The sequence below is a fragment of the Megalops cyprinoides genome, chromosome 14 (assembly GCF_013368585.1).
Source record: "Megalops cyprinoides isolate fMegCyp1 chromosome 14, fMegCyp1.pri, whole genome shotgun sequence".
NCBI classification, from domain to species: Eukaryota; Metazoa; Chordata; class Actinopteri; order Elopiformes; family Megalopidae; genus Megalops; species Megalops cyprinoides.
The window spans coordinates 17,675,639-17,697,014 of record NC_050596.1 but is presented as its reverse complement, the minus strand read 5'-3'; the positions used below and the strand labels follow the sequence as shown (position 1 = coordinate 17,697,014).

Below are 21,376 nucleotides of genomic sequence, written 5' to 3'. Positions count from 1 at the left end.
TCCTAACTTAGCCCAAACATCTCCACAGCTCCATCATCTGAGGAAGAAGAGGTTATTTTTCTGCAAGATCACCAAGGTATGGGTTCTGGATCAGTGGTACAATTCCACACAGACAGTGACGGATGACTGCAAACAGAACATTCCAACCACACATACTGTCGTTTATACAAAGGTATGAAATGGGCCTACCTGAAGTCCTCCTGAATCACACCCACCAGCCTGTTGACAAGAGGACATTTAAAAATACATCATATATTTCTCAGAACTCTATCCAGCTCTTAGTAGTAATGTGTGATTCATGGATAAGAAGTCTTGGAGACCAACATTTCTAATTATGGAACAAAAACTGTCCTCTCTGAAAAGTGATCATACAGTCAGAGATTAAACAATAGGCAAGAATCAAAGTAAAGCATTAATCCATCCTCAGATATCCCATACACTCTGTATCTCTCACCAAACTCATGCAGTGACTTCATTCCAAAACTAAAAGGCAAATATCACCCTAGGTGAAAAAAAACACAACACTACATTTCACTCGTACTTTTTTATTATTGTTATTGTTATCATCATCATCACCATCATCATCATCATCATAACCACATCTTCAGACACCACAACAAGTTGTCCTTGTGTGGGGGATGTGTAATTAATTTTTCCCCCCTCTTGGTGTCAAACATTTTGAAGTCATACAAAGTGCAACATTAATTATCCAAAGGAGAAAACAAATGTTGCTGAACTTTTGCACTGAATTTTGGGTTACACCCAGGGAGCTGTGTCCAGATGCGGAGGAGTGCGTTTTTTTGGTCCCAACTCAAAATTGCTTTGTAATCTTCCCCTGAAGTGCAGTTTCTCCAAGAACAGAACAGTGTTTATGAAGCAAAAACAAATAAAAAAATAAATCCAGGATGAATGAAAAGCAGACAGTGACAAGCTGCCTGAAGTCAAAGCCGTTTTCGCTTGCCAGGGGGACCAAAGGCCGGGCTCCTGTTAGCACTGTTAGAAATTGCTGTGTGTTCACTGTGCTGCTCAGCATTATCAAATGGCTCAGGAAAGAATCAAATACAACACGGTTTTTCAGTTTCTTTGATTTCTGAAACATTTCTTTAGTCCTTTCCCCAAAAAAAGTGGGATGAGAAAATACCTTGAAGTAATCTTATCACTTCACGAAAGACCTATGTTGAACTGAAGTAATGCAGACATTTTTACTGTCCGGGCGTCAAACATAACCATGTCACCATTCAGGCGACGATTAAACGTCTCACGTAAAAAATATAAAACTATCAATGACAATGGTAACAAAGGTAGGTCTTTTTCACATGGCAACACAGATGTACAGTTCAAACAGTGTCCAATTCCTGAGGTCTGGTTCAGGATGTGTGTTCTGTTCGCACACCTCGATTTGCCTAAAACCACTGCAAACAATGACCTTTAACTAGCCATGCATATAGTTGACAATTCCACTTCTGAATCAGTGTAGTCTGTAGAGCTCACACCTTCCATATAAAATATTTACACATATTTGCAGCTAGGTTTCGTTTTTATTATGGTTTTCACCACTACCAGAACTATCAATACAATCAATTAGAGTATTGTGAAAACAAAGAGGAAGAGGGAAGTAATGAGACCTTGTGACGTGATTGGACAATGCTTTGAGTAGGATTAACCCCCTGTTGTCCTCATAATCAATCAGACCATACATTATAAAGAACCTGCTGTAAGGTCAGACCCCATTCTTGGAAAATGGCAACTTGTCTCAAGTCTCTGGCTGCACCCAGAGACACTGAAATACTGAACAACACTTTCCTAGATTAACAGGATTAAAACTGTGGCTGTAAGATTCTGTCCTCAATCAAAGCTACCTGACACTGTTGTTTTTACGGGTTATGTAGGGAAAAAACCCTACTATAGTACTTCATGCACTGTGTTTGTATAGAAGTCCAAAAAAGAGAGCTGATAACACCACATTGTCATAAGGATTCAGTTGAGACCCCCCATTCCTCTGAACAAAGAAAACAGGGGAAGAAAGATATTTTTTCTACTGCCTCTTTGGCTCCTTCAGAACAAGAAAAAAATCCCCTTGGCTTCTCCTTTCTAGTTCGGAGAAACCTGGTACACAAATCAATTACTCATCAATGTTTAAAACAAGTGGATCAGGGGATAATCTCTTCTCCTCAGGGCTGTGCGGTACATATCTGCTGCTCTGTCAGGGTATCTTCAGAGGAAATATGCTCATGCTGGCTGCCATGAGAGAAACTGGGTCAAATGAACAAAAGGAAAAAAAAAAATAAAAGCAATTTAAAAAGAAATAAAAACCAAGTCAAACTGCAGAACAACAAAGCAATAACCTGTTCTTTGACATCTCAAGCTGATTGCCACAATTTTCCCCAACCACTCCCCGAAATGAACGCGTGAAGGAGCTGAAAACAGGAACACATAAGGCGAGTGCACTTCTCATCCAGCCAGGCAATTCTCTGCCCGTTTCTCTGGATTGCTCATGGTTATTTATCAACACAATTACCGATCTGAAGTACGGCTCAGGACTGGTTATACGGATCAGTGGATTTATTTGGGCTAACCATTACAGGTTCGACATTTGGTTTTCTTTAATTTTTTTTTTCTTTCGATTTCGAGCGTGTTTGTGCCCCTTCTGTGTGTGATTTCCCGTTTGCCGACTTCCCCGCCTGTCGCTCGGCTTTGTGGCTATTGTATATTGCAGGAGGAGCAGCAGGGGTCGTCTTTGTCCGGCTGGGCGGCGTAGTCCATCTGCCGCACGATCTCAGCGAACAGTTCGTCCACCATGGTTTTGCTCTTGGCCGAGGTCTCCATGAAGGGGCAGCCCCACTCCTCGGCCAGCGCCTGGCCCTCCCCCGACGACACCTCCCTCTCGCTCTCCAGGTCCACCTTGTTCCCCACCAGGATCACCGGCACCTTCTCGTACCTGACAACGACACACACACACACATGCCATACACAACCGTCAGCGGGGACACCTTTACGCACTGCATAGCTCACTAAAGCTCAGTCAGGAGACCATGCTCTTTCCAATCCTAGCCTGTGCAAGCCTTGGAAATGTGTGGAGCAGTACCAGAAAACATGAGAAAAATCAATGCTTATTAGGTCCAACCAAACGTTCTCCCTGGGTTTTGTTTTCATACATTACTACTGCAGGGGCTTTTAAGAGAGTGAGACTATAACAGTAACGTGACTGTAAATCTGAGCATTGCCAGGCCAAGCATAATCTTCCCATAGTCCCCACACATTGAGATGCTTCAGGTTCTGTGAAGGAAGAGCTCTGTCTCTGTCTAACCACCAGGCTATCAAAATTCACCACCACACCATGAAACCTTTCTTTCCTTTCCAGAGCCAGTTCTGCCATTCACAGGTTTAAGCACACAGCAATGCTGACGCTCCCCTTACAGTAACAGTGCAGATGAAGGCTGTCATTTAGCACCAGCACCAGTCAAAAGTTTGGACACACCTCTTCCCAGAATGGTTTTGTTTTATTTTTTACTATTTTCCATATCTTAGAACAATAGATTGTTATAGATCTACAACAGATTGCCAAACATTCTAAAGACATCAAAATTATGAAATGGACTTATACAGTGACCAAAAAAGTGTTAAAAAAATCAAAACTATCTTGTATTTTATAATCTTCAAGGTAGCCAAAATTATTTTTTGAAAATAAATTCATACATAGGCATCAACTACATTATTTATATTTCAACCATCTAAACATAAGTCTTTAGATTAAAATGTCTTTGAATGCGTATTTCCCATTCTCTTAATCAGATGTGTCTAAACTCTGACTGGTACTGCATGTGCTCTTGATGTGCTGGCTCCTAACCTGTGGGGTTTCCAGCAAGTGCCCTCGGGTCCTGTCAGACCCAGACAGGTACAGAAACCAGCACTTCTACCTTCAGCCAATCCCCCCTCAAGTGAGAGAACAACTTCACTGCCTCAGCTGAACTCAGCTCTTTTCATTACTTACAACTGACAAACCTGCATAAAGCAAACACATCTCAGCCACCGCAGATCACGCCAATGAAAATCAAAAAAGACAATCAAGAAACGCGCCGATGAATAATTAAACGCGGTGTACGGGACGTGGTGTCTGCGACAATGCAAATGCAGAACTCTGTGCGGGCGCTCCCGCTCCGGAGGGCCAGTGTGCTGATGCAGACGCCCTTTGCGGCCTCTGTCCCACAGCTGTCACCACCGCCGATGACTGGAGCGGAGCGGAGGAGGAGCGGGGCAGGAAGTGGGTCATCACGCGTGGCGGTCCTCTGGGAGACAGCGGCGCTGCAGGATCCTGTGTGCTCTGAACTGCACTGTGTTCGCGCAGGGCGCCTCTGGTAGGTGTGGATCCGCGCGACTTCTTGCTAAAGTGACAGTTACAGCCGAGACTTTTCACTAATTACCCTTCATCTTGCGAAAAAGGGTTCTTCCACGCACTTTAGGTTTGAAAATAAACAAATCAAAAAAAGATGGAAAAAAATTATTCACTATAAATACACATACACACACTATGTATGTGCTGCTGCAGTCGGACAAAAGCCAGGGTTTGGAATCTGGAATCCACATCAGAGACTCCCACACCTGATTTCACAGTTTCAGGTCTTAATGTAATTGGCACAGTCTATTTTAGCGTTTTTTGGGATTAAATGTAACATACACAGCAGTTGTAACTCTCTCGCTGATGAATTACTTCATGATGTATTTGATGTCCGAAAAGAAATGACTGGTCAGGATTTCTTACAAAATGAGATGCTTTTTGGAATATTTCGGTCAATAAAGCCATTAGAGGCTGGCCCAGATTCCACCGGATCAGGAGCTTCTCAGACCTGCTGAGTCATCGGAGGGGTGGGGGGGCCCGGAGCCATAGCAGCCAGACAGAGAGAGCGGGGAAAACATCACTTCCATATCAGCTGCGCTGAGGTCACAATTACTCATCTGACGCGCTGACTTTAATGCCTCTGCCTCGGGGGACCTCGCTAAGTTAAAGACAGCACCGAAAGGCCCGAAATGAAGTTGCTGACACCGGGGAAACACGACCGCGCAGCATGGCCGAGTATTACTGTCATCCGTGTGGACGCCAGGCCTTGACGGTATAGAACAGCTGTGCTCGATTTTGAAATGATTAGCTTGAAACTTGATACCCATTGTGAGGTGCTAACACACCAGACAGGGTGAGACTTTTCACATTGTTTCACATTCACGTTCAATTTTGACAGACTTTTCGATGATGGACAGCTGGAAAAATGGCTTCCTTATACAACGCTGTGAAGGCCAGCTGCACTGCATATGTGGGAGGATTAGACACTGGGACACCAGCCAGAACTATACTTTTCAAAGTATATTTTTTTCCCCCTAGTATGAAATATTCATCCAAATAAATCATTCATCGAAATAAAAGAAAAATACAGTTTTAAGTCACTGAGGTGTAAGATACACAAGATGAGATAGTATGAGACATCAGTTCAAAGCAAAGGTCAGGAATTTGAGAATTTGGGAATCGTCGACGTCGAAGTTACAGTGCTTAGTCATTTGCCAAATAAGCTCAGCTCTACTAGAAATGAGTTGTTTGCTTTGATCTGCTCTTGCACATCCAGAATGAACTCTCATCTCTGCCCTCCTCATTCAGTTTAAACATTCAGGAAAACCTCAGGGACTGAAACAGCAGGCTTCTGATACGTGCGAGAAAACTGCAATAGACTCAACAGACCTCAGACAAACAGGCTTGGAACTCGGCTCGATGCTTTTGTTAATGTCACTGCAGTCAGTGCATGTGTATCTATGCAGTGTTCATTTCAATTTCCATTTTATATAAAGACAGGCAAAGATTTTTTTGTCTGTGAAAGGTTGGTACCACAGGAAATTCTGAGGACAATCAGAACTGGCTTGTTGACGAGATTTAAGAAATGAAGCATTTAAGAGATGTTCAGAAATGGCTGAGGCCAAAGCAAAAAGCTAGCCATGTGATACAACATAGCCGGGTGTTCCATTTTTACAGCAGTTAAATGGCAAAATCAAACCAGACAGAGGGAAAGCAGGCGCACAGCACATAAATATCTCTATCCTCTGTCTCACCTGTATTAATCTCATGCACGTTGTACTACTCTATAAACTATCAAACCTACATCAATCTCCAGCACGTTGGGCACCTCTATCCTCTATCATCGTTGTATCAATCCGTTGTATTAGACCTGTATCAATCTCCTGCAAGTGAACCTTGGAAAGTGTCTGCAACCTGTGGCCCAATCAGATGGAGTGACAGGGTACAAGCTTCACTGCCCTGCATAGGGTTTGTCCCAGCAGCCCAATAACTGCAGAGCGCAGAACGAGTACGAGGCATTCCTGAGGAATACTTGTGTCAGGGCCTAGACAAGCCTATCATGAGTTTGCAGAGTGGCCTTCAGATTCCTTGATCACATGAAGAGGAGTGAAGTGGGTGTCCACTATGACACCTGACTCCACAGGCACACACCTGGGCTGGACAATGGTTACATAAAGGCAGCTTAATTACTAATCACAGCTCCCAAACACATATGAAAAAAAACACCACGCACTGGATTCTTTTAGTAATGCAAACATGAAAATATGGATGCAAAAACTTCGCACCTTCCCCTCACAAGCAAATCCCGCAAGCACATTCAAAATGGTGAAAAGGAAACAAAATGAGAATTGATTGTAACAACGAAAATACTCAGAGAGGCAGGTTAACTTTACACCAAAGTGATCCTGCTCCAAAATATCAAGCGTAACAATCTCCCATCTGAGTCATTCTTCAGTGAGCTGGCGTCTATGTTTCAACTTCAGTCACTCTCTGAACAGTGAAAAACAACAGAGCAAACATACTGACCACATAAAACATGAGCATTAAAAGAGAAGCAATGAAGTGTGCAAATGCCGACCCCAGGAACGGCTTTAGTTTAATGTGTCCTGTTGAGCGTGCTTGCCAAAGAGAGACCATGTTGTTGCAGGTCTACTTCTGAACACACACTCCACACAGGGAGCAGACCATGTTCAAAGGGGCCTTTCAACCGTATAGCTCAGGACTCAGGTTTCATGCCCTTTTCCACTGGCTGTAAACTTGAACACCAAAGTACTTCTGCGCACGTACCCAGTTCCCTCCATCTCACCCACTTTGCATATCTAAAATTTAATTGGCTGTCGTTTGCCAGACACTAAACCAGATGCCTAGATTTTGCATTTCGCAGAACGATAACAGCAATTTCTGAAAGTCTCCAATAGATCTCATCTATGAAACATGCACAGAACACTCTCATGCACAGAAACCACATTCATCAATGGGTGCCCCCCCAACCGAGACCATACTACTGACACCCTGACAACATAACACAGGCCTGCTATTTTAGACACTTTTAGGCAGTTTCACTATTAGAGAGTCCCAGTTTACTGTGCTACAAACGTATTTACAGCAGTGCCTCTGAACAGCAAAAAAGGCCTGTCCCTGCCACTCAAACCATCCCCATGTGGCATGCCCCAGTCACAGTGCATTCTGGGAAGCCATAACAGTCCCCACCCAATCTGCTCTATTCTTGGGGTTGGCGGTGGTGCTGCAAAGCCTGTCAGTACAACCTCCCCCTTCCCCTCCCCGACCACCTCTGTGGCAGTGCTGTGACCGCACTGTGTTTACATGCTGCTACAAAAGATCAGATGAGAGGCTGTGCCACCAGCCCAGTCATGCGTGTAAAGGCGTGCTCCGAGGTACCTGGAGCCAAGGGATCTGGGAAGGGAATAGAGAGAGAGAGAGAGAGAGACTGTGTGTGTGTGTGTGTGTCTGTGTGTGCGTGTGCGCGCGTGCCCGCTTAGCATAGAGGAGACTGGTGTAGTGGCTGTGTATGTGCGTGGGCGTGTAAAAGAGAGGCTGGTGTAGATTACAGCTCTCTGCTCCAGGGACCGTGCCAAGCTCTCTGGTTCAGCTCCTTCAGCGAACCCGCGTCTCGGCCGCTGTTCTCCTCCGCACTTTAAAGGAACACCGCTGTCTGGACAGGGCGCAGCTTCTGACCTCTTTTCACTGTGGCTGCTGGCATGGTCAACAGGTTTCCTTCCTAACACCAAAACAATCAATCACCATCAACACGTCATGTCTCACTAATTCAAATGAACCGGAGAACTAAACAACACAAGCAAGATGGATGTTAGGAAAACTCTAGAAGGCACACAGAGGTCAAAGATGGATGACATTGTTTATCCTGTCAGCGCACGCGATATTGAAATATGGTCCATTCATTTGCCCATAAGTCCAGACGTATATTTCACAGCCGCAATGTCACTGCTGAGCGGCTCCCAATATTTCAGCACTGACTGTGGCACTTCCTGTGGCCAGGGCAGTGCTGTCATGACCACTGCCCATACATCACTGACACGGTGGCCGGCTTCCTGCCCTGGCCGGGCTGACACACGGAGCAGGTCCACTTTGGGCCTGCTGGATTTATGAAGTGTGAAAGTGTGTGTGTGTGTGTGTGAGTCTGTGTGAGTCTGTGTGTGTGTGGAGGGTGGGGGGGCGTGTGCCACACAGAACGTGTCATCTGGTGCCAGCGGAGGAGCGGCTCTAAATATAGGCGTAATCACAGAGGGGGAAACCTGTAATTCCACGGGGGTGCGTGAGGACGGCTGCCGCGGTAACCGGAGCCAAGCCGCCCGGCCGCGAGTTGATCGCTGTGAATGCTGATGGAGGGGGGCGGAGGACTCGAGACTCCACAGTAACAGCAACAGGGAAAGAGAGAGGAGCTCGGACAGCTACAGAAGCCAGAGGAAGCTCAACTTCATCTTCTCAATGGATTCGAAGCCCTGTAGTCCTCCTCTCCTTACACACTACAGCGGAGCCAGCGGTGCTGAGCCGCTCCCTGGTCTAGTCCTTGAAGCATGCCCCCACACATACGATCTTGGCTGGAGCGCTTTCCCTACAAATATCCAGCAACTCTCTCCCAGACACGTCCTATGTATAATGCATGATGCAACCACAGATAGAGAGGAAGGACAGGGAGATATGAGGGTCACTGAGCCATTCGTTTTATCTGAAACTCCTCAGTAGGCTTTGCCTCTGGACTGTGGATGAGGGTGCTGGAGCCCTTCGTTGGAGCATGTCTGCCTTGCTTAAGAAATCATGTCTTATCCAAGGTGTACTACGCTATCTTAGCCAGAGGGGGAAATCAGAGAGCACCCTTTTCAATAAGGAGCATCTGTGCTTGCACTTACTGTAGTTATGACATACAGCGCAAACTGATATTTTTAAATTAGATTTGGTTCTGTACAGCAGATCTCAGATAGTAAAGACATTCAAAGATGCTATTGGACGTTTTGTATTGCTGTATTCTTGATTTCATTTGGATAACAGCTACTGTGCATCGTGTATTTATTTTCATTTGTCTTTGACTGCAGCCGACCTCAGTCAACAGACCAAAGGCTTTCCCTCCCCCAAGGGGTTAATTACAGCGAGGGCTGCACCGTGTGACCCCGGCCGCGGTGAAGACCGGGTCACGCGCAGCGGAGACCGGACGCGCCGCAGACAGAGCGATTTCGGCTGATTCAGGAGCGAGAGGCAGGACGTGCTCCAAAAATCCTCCGGCAAGAAACAGATTTCACTGCGAGCTGCCCATTCAGAAGACGTCTGCAGCGTCGACCAAATGGCTGCCTCAGTCCTGCTGGCCCCGCCGGTTCGTCTCGAAACGGGCCAGGATGCACGGTCCCAGGGTTAATATAAAGACTGGATGATAAAAACAGACGGGGAGACTGCTCCATCTCCTAAACAATCCCCTTTGATTTCTTTTACTCACTCAAGGCAACCCCAGGAAGCCACCTCGTTTTTTCCTGTTTCCTGTTTCCCTGATCCAGCTCTCTGCCTGTGAAGCACTTGTGGGGACGGGGACCTTAATGCTAACACTGCACCTCTTCTGCAACACAGGTCAATGCAAGGATGTGAGCACATTCCCAATACGGGTTACAGGGAAAATCTCTGAGAAAACTACTGATAAATCCTAGGAACAAACATGGCAGAATGCATGCATGTTATTCACATGACACCAAAAAGAAAGCAGCACAGTCAACAGGCCAGGACTAGAATACACAAAAGGAAAGTCTACATCTGTCCTCCTTGTGAAAATTTACAGCCACATAAACAGATGTGACAGAGGAGAGAGGTTTTTATTTGAACTTAATCATTATGTGATGTTCAGATGATGCAGAGGCTGCGGTGATTCAGTGCTCTGAGCACAGTGAAAATCAACCCTGCACTGAACCAGAAAACATCATCAGCCTTTCCTTTCTTGCAAGGAGCCGCCTCTTGTGAAAACGCCGGGATATTAGGCCTTTAAACATCGAGGCGGAGCGGCGAAGGCAACGCTGACTGATGTGAAGCGAATTCGCCCCATCTGCTGAATTTAGGGCCGCTTTTTGAGATGCCTGCGAAGTGCTGTGAGTGAAATGCAGACAAGCAAAGCTCCGCTTGCACAGATTACAGCGAGGTTGGGGAGAGGGGACGGAGAAAGAGCAGCTAAGATTAGAGTAGCGCTCTAATTTGTAGGGGGTTTTAAAAATAGCATCTGCCAGGCAGAGTTTGGCATGTCAGTCAGTCTCGTACGCTCCTCCAGTGATCTCCGTGTCTCCTCTGACACCCCCAATGCACACAACAGAGAGCCCTCCAAAATCCGCCCCGCTCTGACGGATAACGACACCCTCACCTGAGCTCCCTCGAGGTGAAAGGGCACCAACGGACCTCCAGGCAGATCATGGCACGTGCCCGCTCATTGGCCGCAATAGAACCCTGTCCGCTGAACCTGTTGCTTAGAACACAATGGCACCTGCCCACACCGCATCACTTATCTCTATCTGCCACACACTATCACTTATCTCTGCGTGCTGTATCTGCTGTTGTGCATATGCTGACAAGCTCAATCCAAATGTCGCTCTTCCTTCCACAACATGTTCTGTTGCCTCAGCTCCCCCCGGACCTGACACCGGGGCCTGTTTCACAAGAGATGTTTGGTATACTAAACAAAGTCTAAAGAAGGAGCGGGCCCCAGTCACAGTGCTGAAGGTGGCACGGCAGATCTCTCTGCGCTTGGCTTCCCTTAGAGTTACAGGCCGCTCTACGACAGGAAGTGTCTTCAGCATTGGCTCACCCTTCCCATTGGGGCAGTAGCTTGGATCACACTCCTCAGTCAGGAAGTGCATTTCCTTTCGGGTAAGCAGACTATCGCTTAATGTTTGCTATTGTGTAATAATCAATACCCACTTGTTTTTTGACCATGTAGGTTGCTTGTACCAAATAAGCCAACAGATATTCACACACAGAAAGTACATGCACAGCACTGGGTAATGAACAGCGATGTAAGAACATTCAATAACAATAAGAATCTTGCTACATCTGCAAAGTGTTCTGCTGCTGTTTTGACAATTGAACAGGCACTCTCCAACTCCCAAACATTTCACTGCAAACTGCCAAATGACTGCAAACACATTCTCCACAAACATTAAACTCCATTCTAGACTGCTACACAGTCGTGCCATTCATACTAATTATAGCTCTGCACACTCTTTCTGCAACATGGTTTTGCTCCTGCCCTGTCCTGCACCCCTTCAATGACTTCCTGTCGTGCTGATAGAGAGCTTGGGAAAGCAGACAAGTTAACAGTCCCCTGAGATGCGGAGAAAAGCTGGCTCTGCAGGGTTGATTTTTGGGACATAAATTCACACTGGGTGGCCTTGACAACATGGGGGAAAAAAGCAATTAACTAAATACTTTTTCAGATGAAGCAAAAAGGAAGCATTCAAAAAACCTTGGTTAGCTGAAGAGAGTTAAAAAAAAAGAAACAGATATTTGTTCTCTTAATGACAAAACCAAAAACTCCAGAGTGATTTGGTTTTGAGACATCTTTTCATTAATGCAGATGCAACACACGGTCAGCAACCAAAGCTTGTGTCACAGAAAGTCCTCTTGTGACCACTACATATTTTGATGACAATAATGGATTTCCTGTTTTCAGTCTACATTCAGACCGTTTTTTTTCACTCATACAAGTCTCGCTATCGGGGTAATTGTGTTTGAATTGCGGGCGATGGAAACCAATGCCTGACAGAAGAAAGTGAGAGGTGCGGTCTTCGCTCTGTCATAGAAACCCTGCTTTTTTTGAAGTACCATCTCCTCCATAATGCAGTCCTGTGGGTGACGACTATAAATGAAAAACTTCTTAATCTGGACGGCGCTGCGAGGGAGAGCCACCTCTGCCGCGAAAGCACACCCAGTAATGGAAGCGGAATAACAGACACCTCCTACGTGCGCTTCTCCCAGAGCACCCTGGGAACGCAGGGCTGGCAGATTCCAGCACTTTATGTAAAAGCCTGTCACTGTCACCTACACAGAAACACTGGTGCATTTATCAGGATGTCATCCACGGCAACACTGTATGTCACATGCCACAATGTCACAACGCAATCGGTTGGCCTTCGCAGCTGACCATCAAGCCTTTCGCATTTGGGTAACGTGATTAGTGTTTCTGACGCCAAGGCCCAAGGTCGGCATCACTGTCTTATTGTTCCCCTTACAACAGACAGATAAGGGAGGAAAAGTATCAGTATTTTATGCACACACAGGCATTCACAGCAAAAAGGTCTGCAATATGAAGACAAACAGCTTCTCCTACCATTGAGGTTAACGTTTAACTTAGCTTCTACAAAGTGGTTAAAAGTAAATGCCAGAGAGACTCACCAAGACCCAAACCACGGTCAAGACTGACTTACTCACACCCACAAAGGGGCACACATCTAAGCTCTGAACGCGGTGCATCGTGTCACCTGTCCAGAGGCATCACCTGTGGATCGCAAACCGTCCCTGAAAAAGAGGGCCGACAAATCCCCAGCTTGTGGTGGCAGCTTGTGGCCTGCCCCCTGCCACCATTAATAACCGGCACTGACACCCGGGCGAGAGGCTGACGCGCGGTGACAGCGCGCTGAAAGAGTGTGACACGCGCTCGGGCCCCCCTGACCCAGACCGGCCACGGAGGACAGCGTCGCCGTGCCGGAGCGAGGGGCCAGCGAGGGAGTGGCGGCGGTGACAGATCCACAGACTCATCCCCGAGCGGGAGAGAGCACCGCTCCCCTCAGATACGCGCTGACCTGCCGGGACCGACCTGCCCGGGCCTCTTCAGAGAAAACAAGCTGCTGGTTTTCTCTCGGACGTCCCTCAGCGTCAGGCTTTGCTCTGTGCCGAGACGCCACACGGCTGATTTTTAGGAGATTGTGTTTTTTGTGTGATGCCATGCCATGTTTGCCTTTATCACCCCCCCCCACCTACCCCAGAAATAAACTGTCTGCCCTGCTAGCCCACTTCCAATGGCATTCTGTGCAATGAGAGTATGATTCAGGTCAGAACCTGACAGTTTAGAATAAGCGGCCAAGATTCATACTGTACAGCACACAATGGCGAATGCAGATCTGTATGTTCACTACAACAAATCATTCATGGTATAAGCCGTCTGGCACAATAGCAATATTTGGAGTCCTCAGAGGAACAAAAGCACACAGGCTCAACTCATCTATAGGACACACGTTAGCAATCTTGGAGTTGCGCTAATGTGGAATTTTTCATGCGTTCACCGCTGGTCTTACAAAACCTACTGTCGCGCACAATGTTCAACGAACCGCCACGCTACAGAAACGGTCACATTACAGCCGATAAGACACAGGCGATTTAATTCCTAAGGACCAGCCTGGCAGATTGAATTGCACCCTGCGGTTAATCAGAAGCAGCGCCGGTAGCGGTGTGTTTTCTTTGGTGAGGTGAGCAATGGGTGTAGTGCGGAGCAGACGACCGGCTTCCCCGGCGTTGCCAGGTGGCGCACGCACCGAGGCCTTGTGGGAACGAGGCCCGGCTGTAAGAGTGGACCCCCTGGGCATGCGACGCGCCCCGGAGCCAAACATCTGGCCGACACCTGGTGCAAGCGAGGGCCGTCCGGCCGCCGAGGTCTGCCCCGACCAATCGGGGGGCTCGCTCTGCCGCCCGGCTCCCATACCTATCTCCTTACTCACCTTTCACGAGGAGGCACGGGTCCAGTTTTACTGCAGTTTCGCAGCTTAGACTGTATGCACATGCTACATCAATTATTTCCCCCTCCCTTCATAAGTTACGGCAAACGCAAACCTCATGCTGACCTGACATGACATTTTCCAGACTCTTGTTTTTTTTTTTAAAGGACTTCATAACGGCTTTGTCAAAGTTACAAGCAGAGTAGAAACGAATGGGGAAGTCATTTGTAAACGTTCACTCGGCACGTCTAATCCCCTGCTTATGAAACAGAAGCTGATCTACAAAACATTCTCTTGCGGTGAAATAGGTAAGTCCTAAAGGTTAAACTGCATGCCATCAATATAAATATTAGATGGCACTGCCATTCAAAAGGAAAATTCTGTGAATTTCAGAGAGCGACGTGCACTGAAAGATAAGGACTGCACTCCCATTGCTGAAACGCGCCAGTGGAAAAAGCCATGTTTACTTTGCAGTCTGAAGTTATTTTAGAGGGATGTCGAGTCCTGAAAGCAATAGGGTCACTTCAGCCGAGACCCTGACCATTACTGGCACGTGACCAACTTTTGTTGGGGAATGTGAGCCACAGCGTCCATGAGAAATGAGAGAACACTGCTCTCTCAGCCAATCAGATTTAACGCATACGCCTGTGTCTGGAATTTAACCTTTTCCCCTCCTTTCCTTTCTGATGGACCATCAGAGTGTGTAAATTGTGACTTTCTGAGGTTTCAAGGCTCTGTTCAGCGCTCTGATTCACCCCAGATCTTCTTTACTGCAGATATAATGTGCACCAGGTACACTGAAAACAGAGCTTCAGAGTAAATCTGAACAAACCAAGAAATAAAAGAAGATACAAGACAAAATATATGATAAACTGTTCAGGGTATTCAACATTACCACTGTAGGGAAACAAAAAATCACCAGTCCTTTCAGAAACCCACAGACAAATTAAAATATGGAGGAAGCATTTTCTGTTGGGAAGAAGGGCTTGCAGCCAAACCCATGAGTTTTTTGTCAACTGGAGGTTAAGTGACCAAAGCATTGCAGCAAAGTGAGGAGAGGTTTCTCTGAGTAGTTATGTGGGAATTAAGGAATGACCAGTCTCCACAGACCTGAGGTCAGTGATCGCACAGAATGCCATGGTTTGGAGTTCATGATCTGAAGAGTTTCACACTGGCCAGAGTCCACTTCTGCAGCGTCAGGAGTTCTCCATCTGCACAAAGCTTCAGTACCTCTAACCAGTAAAAAGGGCGCCTAGTGCACCAGGAAACATTTGCTAATTTGAGAAACAGGCTTAAAAAGAGCACCAGAATCACAGAGCCAACAATTTTAAAGACAAACATTTTAACTTTATCAAGCTTCTTTGTCCCTGCGTAGTTAACCTGAAATTGAACTTGTTAATTGCAAATACAGCTACATTACAAGCTGAAAAGTGGAAAAGCATACAAGCGTGCAGCAGCAAATAAGACATCAGACTCATGGGCTGTTTTAACCCCACATGAGACACTTTGTATGATTATAACAGACCAGGCAGACTAACTGGTCATAGAACTGACTAACATCAGTAACAAATGCAAAATGAAAATGGTGATTGCTAAGCATAACATCAGGGCATAACATGGCCGCCAACACAAACATCACCGATCCAAACAACAGCTGCTAAGTAAAGTGTTCACACAGGCTGTTTCTCCATTGATAAGCTTTCCTGGGAACCCCGCTATCGAGCCGATCTAACACACACGACATGAGCTGGCTCAAGTCCGATCGCGCCCGGGGGCACCGACTGTCGGCAACGTGGCACATGACAAAAGAGTGCCACGGTCCCGCGCGGAAAGGAACAGAGACGACAAGGACGCGCTCCCCACTGCCGGCATTGCTCTGTTTTTGTCTCCCATTGAAAAGGTCCCTCTGAGAGTGCCAGCCTGACAGTCAGCGGCGCGTAGGGACGGTGACACGCGCCAGCGATGCCATCACGCCCTGGCACGGGCAGGGTGCGGGCTTCGCTTTAGCTCAGACGTACGGAGAGGAGACGAACCCCCTGTGGGAGACAGACGGGGGGGCGGGGGGGGGGGGCGCAGCAGCGATCCCATCATTGCATGCAGCACCAGCGCCGTGTGAAAAACTTTCCAATTTTCCTGGAGTTGAATGAACAGCGTGTCAATTCATTAAATGATTTAAGCATCCAAACAGATGGTGAGAAGAATCACGTGTCGGAAGAAATTAATTATGCAACGTTAGTAGCTTTTTCTAACTCTGAGAAGGGTACTGCAGGACTGACAATTGATTTGCTCCTGCACTGTGACTCCCTGGAATACACGTTCTTAAATCCCCTCCTGTGATCTGATGACCGAATGTCCGATGTGGCTTTATGTTATTATGCTCTAATGGGATCCTGATGTTCCTGTGGCTTCAAACACATCTCAGCCCCCATTAGGTTTTGGTGAGTGAGCAAATGTCAGCATCTTGTGCTGCAGATGTGTGTGCCAGCCAGCAGTGAGCAGTGTTTGGAGCAAGGCTTTGGCGAAACCGCTTCCTACGAAATGTGTATAAATATGTATTTTGTTTGCTCTGACATCCACACACTCAAGTTAATTGCTTTTCCTGTCCACCTTTGACCCTGAAGCTATTTGCCCCCACACGTACTAGAGCTGTTCTATGGCAATGCTGTCAAGTGTCAACTTTTAGGATTGTTTAACACTCACTCTTACCTTGCAGGCTAGGATGAGGAAAAGTACAAATTTCACCCAATAAAATCAATGGCCATTTCTGCGGTATATCACACAAGCTTCGGAACTGTGAAGTGAATCCAAGAAAGCCATCTGCCATGAACTACAACACTCTCCTTTTACCTACTGGCTCTAGTAGAATATAAGTAGTGACCTGTGGTGGGTGGGGCTTCAGAGTATGTGTGTAGTATTTATTTCTGCATAGAAATACTTTGCAGGAGTTTTGCTCAATTGCCTCATTGCTATGGGTCAAAGAAATAAAAATTTTCAGTTTTTCCTAGACTGGCACATGGATTTTCTTGTTTTTGGATTCCCTCCAAAACCTCTGTACCTCTCTTAAACCTCTGTACAGTGCTTTGTGAAAACCTTGGTTATAAAATGTGAAACATTAAATAAAGGTTGTTGTTGTTGAACTGAAAATTTCTCAGCTATCAATTACAAAAGGGTAGTCCTGATAATGCGCTGAGTCCCTACTGTAGACTCCCCTGGATAGGACTTCACCATCCCTCTAGCAAAATGCACAAACACAGCACCTACTTGGTGTACGAAACGTACTGCCTTGGTACACTTCCCTCCAACATCCTGGCTTGTATTTTCACAGTTCTCTGGGTGGTGAAATCTTTGAGGAGAATACATTCACCTAAATATCTCAGATAAAATGTGAGAAACAGCTTTAACAGCCGAATGCCCTGATTTTTGGTGTGAATATGAATAAGTAAACCACAATAGCACCAGATAAACTGGTGGATCTAAAATGCATGACAATGCCAGGCCTTTTGGAAATATCATGGATTCAGGATTCAATGGAAGAAAGGAATTCAATTCTTTAGGTCAGTGATGCTAAAAATGATAAGTTATGGTACTTTAAGTCATAAGGCCTAAAATAATTAAAAAACAGTCAAAATGTATGGTGCTACATTTTATGAGAAAGCTGTAGAAGATTGTGGACCTTGACATGTGCAAAGTTTTCAAGAAACTTGGACGCCCTCCTGGCAAAAAGTGTGCTGACTTCACACCATGCAAACCCGTTTCAGTGAACCCCTATGCAGATTTAAAGTCTGTGATCCCTCATGTGACTGGCATTCCCCAAACCATGCCTATTAATGGAACCCCCTGCAGCTGAAGCCTTTTGGTGCTATTTGGTTCTTAACAGCTTGCGCTCCTCTTTGCATTAAAAATGTACTGTTTCTCTACAGGAATTCATGTTTCTAAAATTTCACTATCACAGACTCTAATTGAATAACTGCAGTTTTGGGGAAATAATAGTCTCAGCAGCAGAGTGGTTGAGTCAGTATGGGGGTTCAGGAGGTAGCACCCACTACGTTCTGTGAACTGTGTTACCCCCAGACCCACTTATTTACAAACAGTGATTTAGAATAGCTACAAATGACATACAGTTCCACTGAAAATAAATATGGAATGGCATGTAGTAACTCCACACCCAATACATTCCAATATTAGATAAAAACAGTTTGCCCTAGTGAGTGTGCCAAAACAAATGTTTCACCTCCAATGCAAGATTCTATTAAGTGCTTCAGCTTCATTAAGGAGTAGTTGCTTGATTTGTTCCTGCTCTGACTGTTCCAAAGGCAGCTTTTGGAAAACATGTCCGATTGAAAATGAAATTGGTTTCCTCTTCCATGTTCAGACTAGTAAATCAGACATGGTTTAGTCTAAAATTGGCAGTACTGGCATCATGCTTTCAACGTCCATCACCAAAGCCTGTCCTGTAAAGATGGATGCAACAGAAAAAATGAATAAAAAATAAAAAAAATACATATAAAGTCAGAAAGTCATCATAAAAAACAGTAGACTCTGAGAACAATTTAAGAGAGGCTGTGAATGGCTCTGGTGATGTCTAAAGGTCATCTGCTTGGGATTCTTGGGTTCTGTAAAATATGTATCCTCAGAGTACAATAGATCAAAATTAAATGCATTTAGCAACATAATGTGAGCAGTGAACATCCTGTGTAACATAACTGGGAACAATCTTTCACCACTGTGTCAAGTAACAGAAGTACATATCAGTCCATAGTTCATACTTTGCTATTTTTCATAAATGCTGGCATTTTCTATGATACACTAAGTTACATTCCAAGGCAAAGCGCTGGTCTACAGGGCATCAGGGTGGAATACAATAAACTACCATACGCCTCTGCAAAACAGGCTACGAGTGAACTAGTCTCAGACACAACCTTAGGAATTTTAACATTCCTTGCACACAATAGACAATACAGAAAATGATTAAAAATGCTTACCAGGCAACCACCTCACAAGCAACACATTATTGGTTACTTTGTAATGATTGATTTGCGTCCTTTGCATTTACTCTTTTAAACATTACTGGGAATTTCTCAGTTCTTGTTCTAGTACTCTTTAAAGCAGCACTCGATTACTGTACCATTACAGAGGTGACCATTCCACAAAACGTTAATGAAAATAATACGACAACACTGAATAAGAAAACAAAAACACAACTTTGCTTTGATTTTGTACCTCGCTTCATCATTTCCTTTACCTTTTCACTCTTATGATCTGATCCCTCATAGGCTTGATGTCCTGGAAGCTCTGCTGGTTGACAAGGCTGTAGACCAATATGAATCCCTGGCCGTTTTTGATGTAGAGGTCCCTCATGGACGCGAACTGCTCAGTGCCAGCCGTATCGAGGATCTCCAGTACCGAGGGCGAAGAATCCACCTCGATTTCCTTGCGGTAAAAATCCTCGATCGTGGGGTCATACTTCTCTATAAAGGTCCCAGTCACAAACTGTACCGTGAGAGCGGACTTTCCGACCCCGCCGCTCCCGAGAACCACGACTTTATATTCGCGCATAGCTGGCTACCCTAAATTAATGCAAGTGAACAGCGAATGCCAACTACCACTCTTAGGTCGACATTGAAACGAAATAAAATAACCCTCTGCTAAACACTGCCAGTCAGCAGCCTACATGTGTTCCATTTCCCTGACAGCAGAAAGAAATAAATATTGCCAGCTAGCAAGCCATCTCTGTTTAGCTATAAGAAACAGCTAAACAACCAGAGCACAAAGAGTCGCCGCCTGAAAATTGGCTTCATTGCAGAAAATTCCCCCAGGCAGAACAGACACTGGTGAGTATTTGCTAGTTAGACGATTGCAAATGCCAAATATGCACAAATGCAAAACAAAAAGCTTTGTAATAATTAACTTGTGCTTTCTCGTTCGCCTCTCTCACCATTCTAGCTTGCTAGCTTTACAGCATGATGAAAACAAAACTTGCTCCAGTGAGAACGCTCCTGGGAGAGGAAAAAAACGGGAGAGACACGGAAAGCGTTTCTGCAAAGGTTCTTTGCCTTAGTTGAGCAAGTCTGGTTAAAGAAAACGTTTTTTAAAAGTTAATCAAAACAAGTCCGGTCTCTGCGTCTCTTTTCCATCCTCTCTCTCTCCTCTCTCCGTGCCTCACTCTCTCACCAATACATTCCCGGCCGCCATACTCTCGGGTGGAGACCCACGGCCGCGTAACCAACCAGCCTCCTCTCGGCTTCCGTACCAAGGAGAAAGCGGGGTCTTTCCCCACATGACGGATGTACACAGAGTCCAATGGCCGGCTCCATTCACCACAAACCTCGCCCACGGTTCTGTTCCCCTCACATAAACCAGACTAGTGTAAACTCAGTGGGTTGGATTTCCGTCGATGTGCTTATTCCCGGGATTCGATGGCTGCAGTGGTGACATCTTTGGAGCATGCAGCCAATGGCAGCCGAAGCTCGGGGATGTGTTTCCAGGAGGCGAAAAATGCGCCGGATGCTGTTGCTATGGTAACACGAACAGCTGCGTCGGCGCTGTACCTGAAATAGAAGTGCAGCGAGGACGCCCTATGTTCAGTACTGAGAAAGGGTGTAGGAACGTAGTTTGTGTTTATCTCCACTTGCAATCAGAGGCCAAAAATATACACACTTGTGTTCATTGTTTGTGACAATCTGATGAGTTCAGAACAGTCCAGGTGTTTCACGTTATCAATTCTTGCCTCACACGTAAGTCTTTCATCTTGCTTTGGACACACTCGGTTGCTCTCAGCCCTCTTTAACAATAGCAAATGACAGAATACAATTTGGTACGACAGTGTCCTGACATAACCTTTTACATCCTGCCAGGTGTTGTGTGGAAGAGCTTCATGTGGTGTGTGTTTGTATATATGCAGGGAATAGACAAAATAATGGAAACACCAATGAAAAAGGACTTGTATTTTGAAGAAGCTAAATTGCAACTAGAAAGGAGTCCACACACGCATGTCATATTAATGTCAATACTAATTACTGAGATGTTTCTGTTACAAAAGACATTTTAAACTGAATCATATGAGCTTCTAAAGCAACATGAGAGAACTAAGAGATTTTCAGAGAGGTCAAATAGTTGATGCCCAAATTGCAGGTGTGTCAGTCACAGGAACATCAAATGATTTAATGTGTCAAGGGGAACAGCATCCAAAATCATGATGGTATATGCCGAAATGTGAAAACATTTGTTGTGATTGTGTGTGCTTGGAATTACTTCCTGAAGCAAGCACAGGCTGGACAGGTGAAAATATTTCATGAAGTCTGGATTCAGCCATTGGTGTTGCTGCACC

General features: G+C 45.6%; 1 protein-coding gene across 1 annotated transcript; it reads right to left on the bottom strand.

Annotated features, from left to right (window-relative positions):
• Positions 1-538: 538 nt before the first annotated feature.
• Positions 539-20,393, bottom strand: LOC118788953 (ras-related protein Rap-2a). The gene is made up of 2 exons (XM_036545177.1): positions 19,292-20,393; positions 539-2,938 (listed from the first exon to the last, which is right to left on the bottom strand). Exons 1-2 carry the CDS (start codon positions 19,603-19,605, stop codon positions 2,701-2,703), a joined length of 552 nt encoding a protein of 183 aa, XP_036401070.1. The 5' UTR covers positions 19,606-20,393; the 3' UTR covers positions 539-2,700.
• Between the last annotated feature and the right edge of the window lie 983 nt (positions 20,394-21,376).

Excerpts from the sequence above, each read along its gene's own strand:
- LOC118788953 (XM_036545177.1), bottom strand. The coding sequence starts at position 19,605 with ATGCGCGAATATAAAGTCGTGGTTCTCGGGAGCGGCGGGGTCGGAAAG. Across the intron at positions 2,939-19,291 it reads CAGATCATAAGAGTGAAAAG|GTACGAGAAGGTGCCGGTGA; the intron begins GTAAAGGAAATG and ends TGTCGTTGTCAG.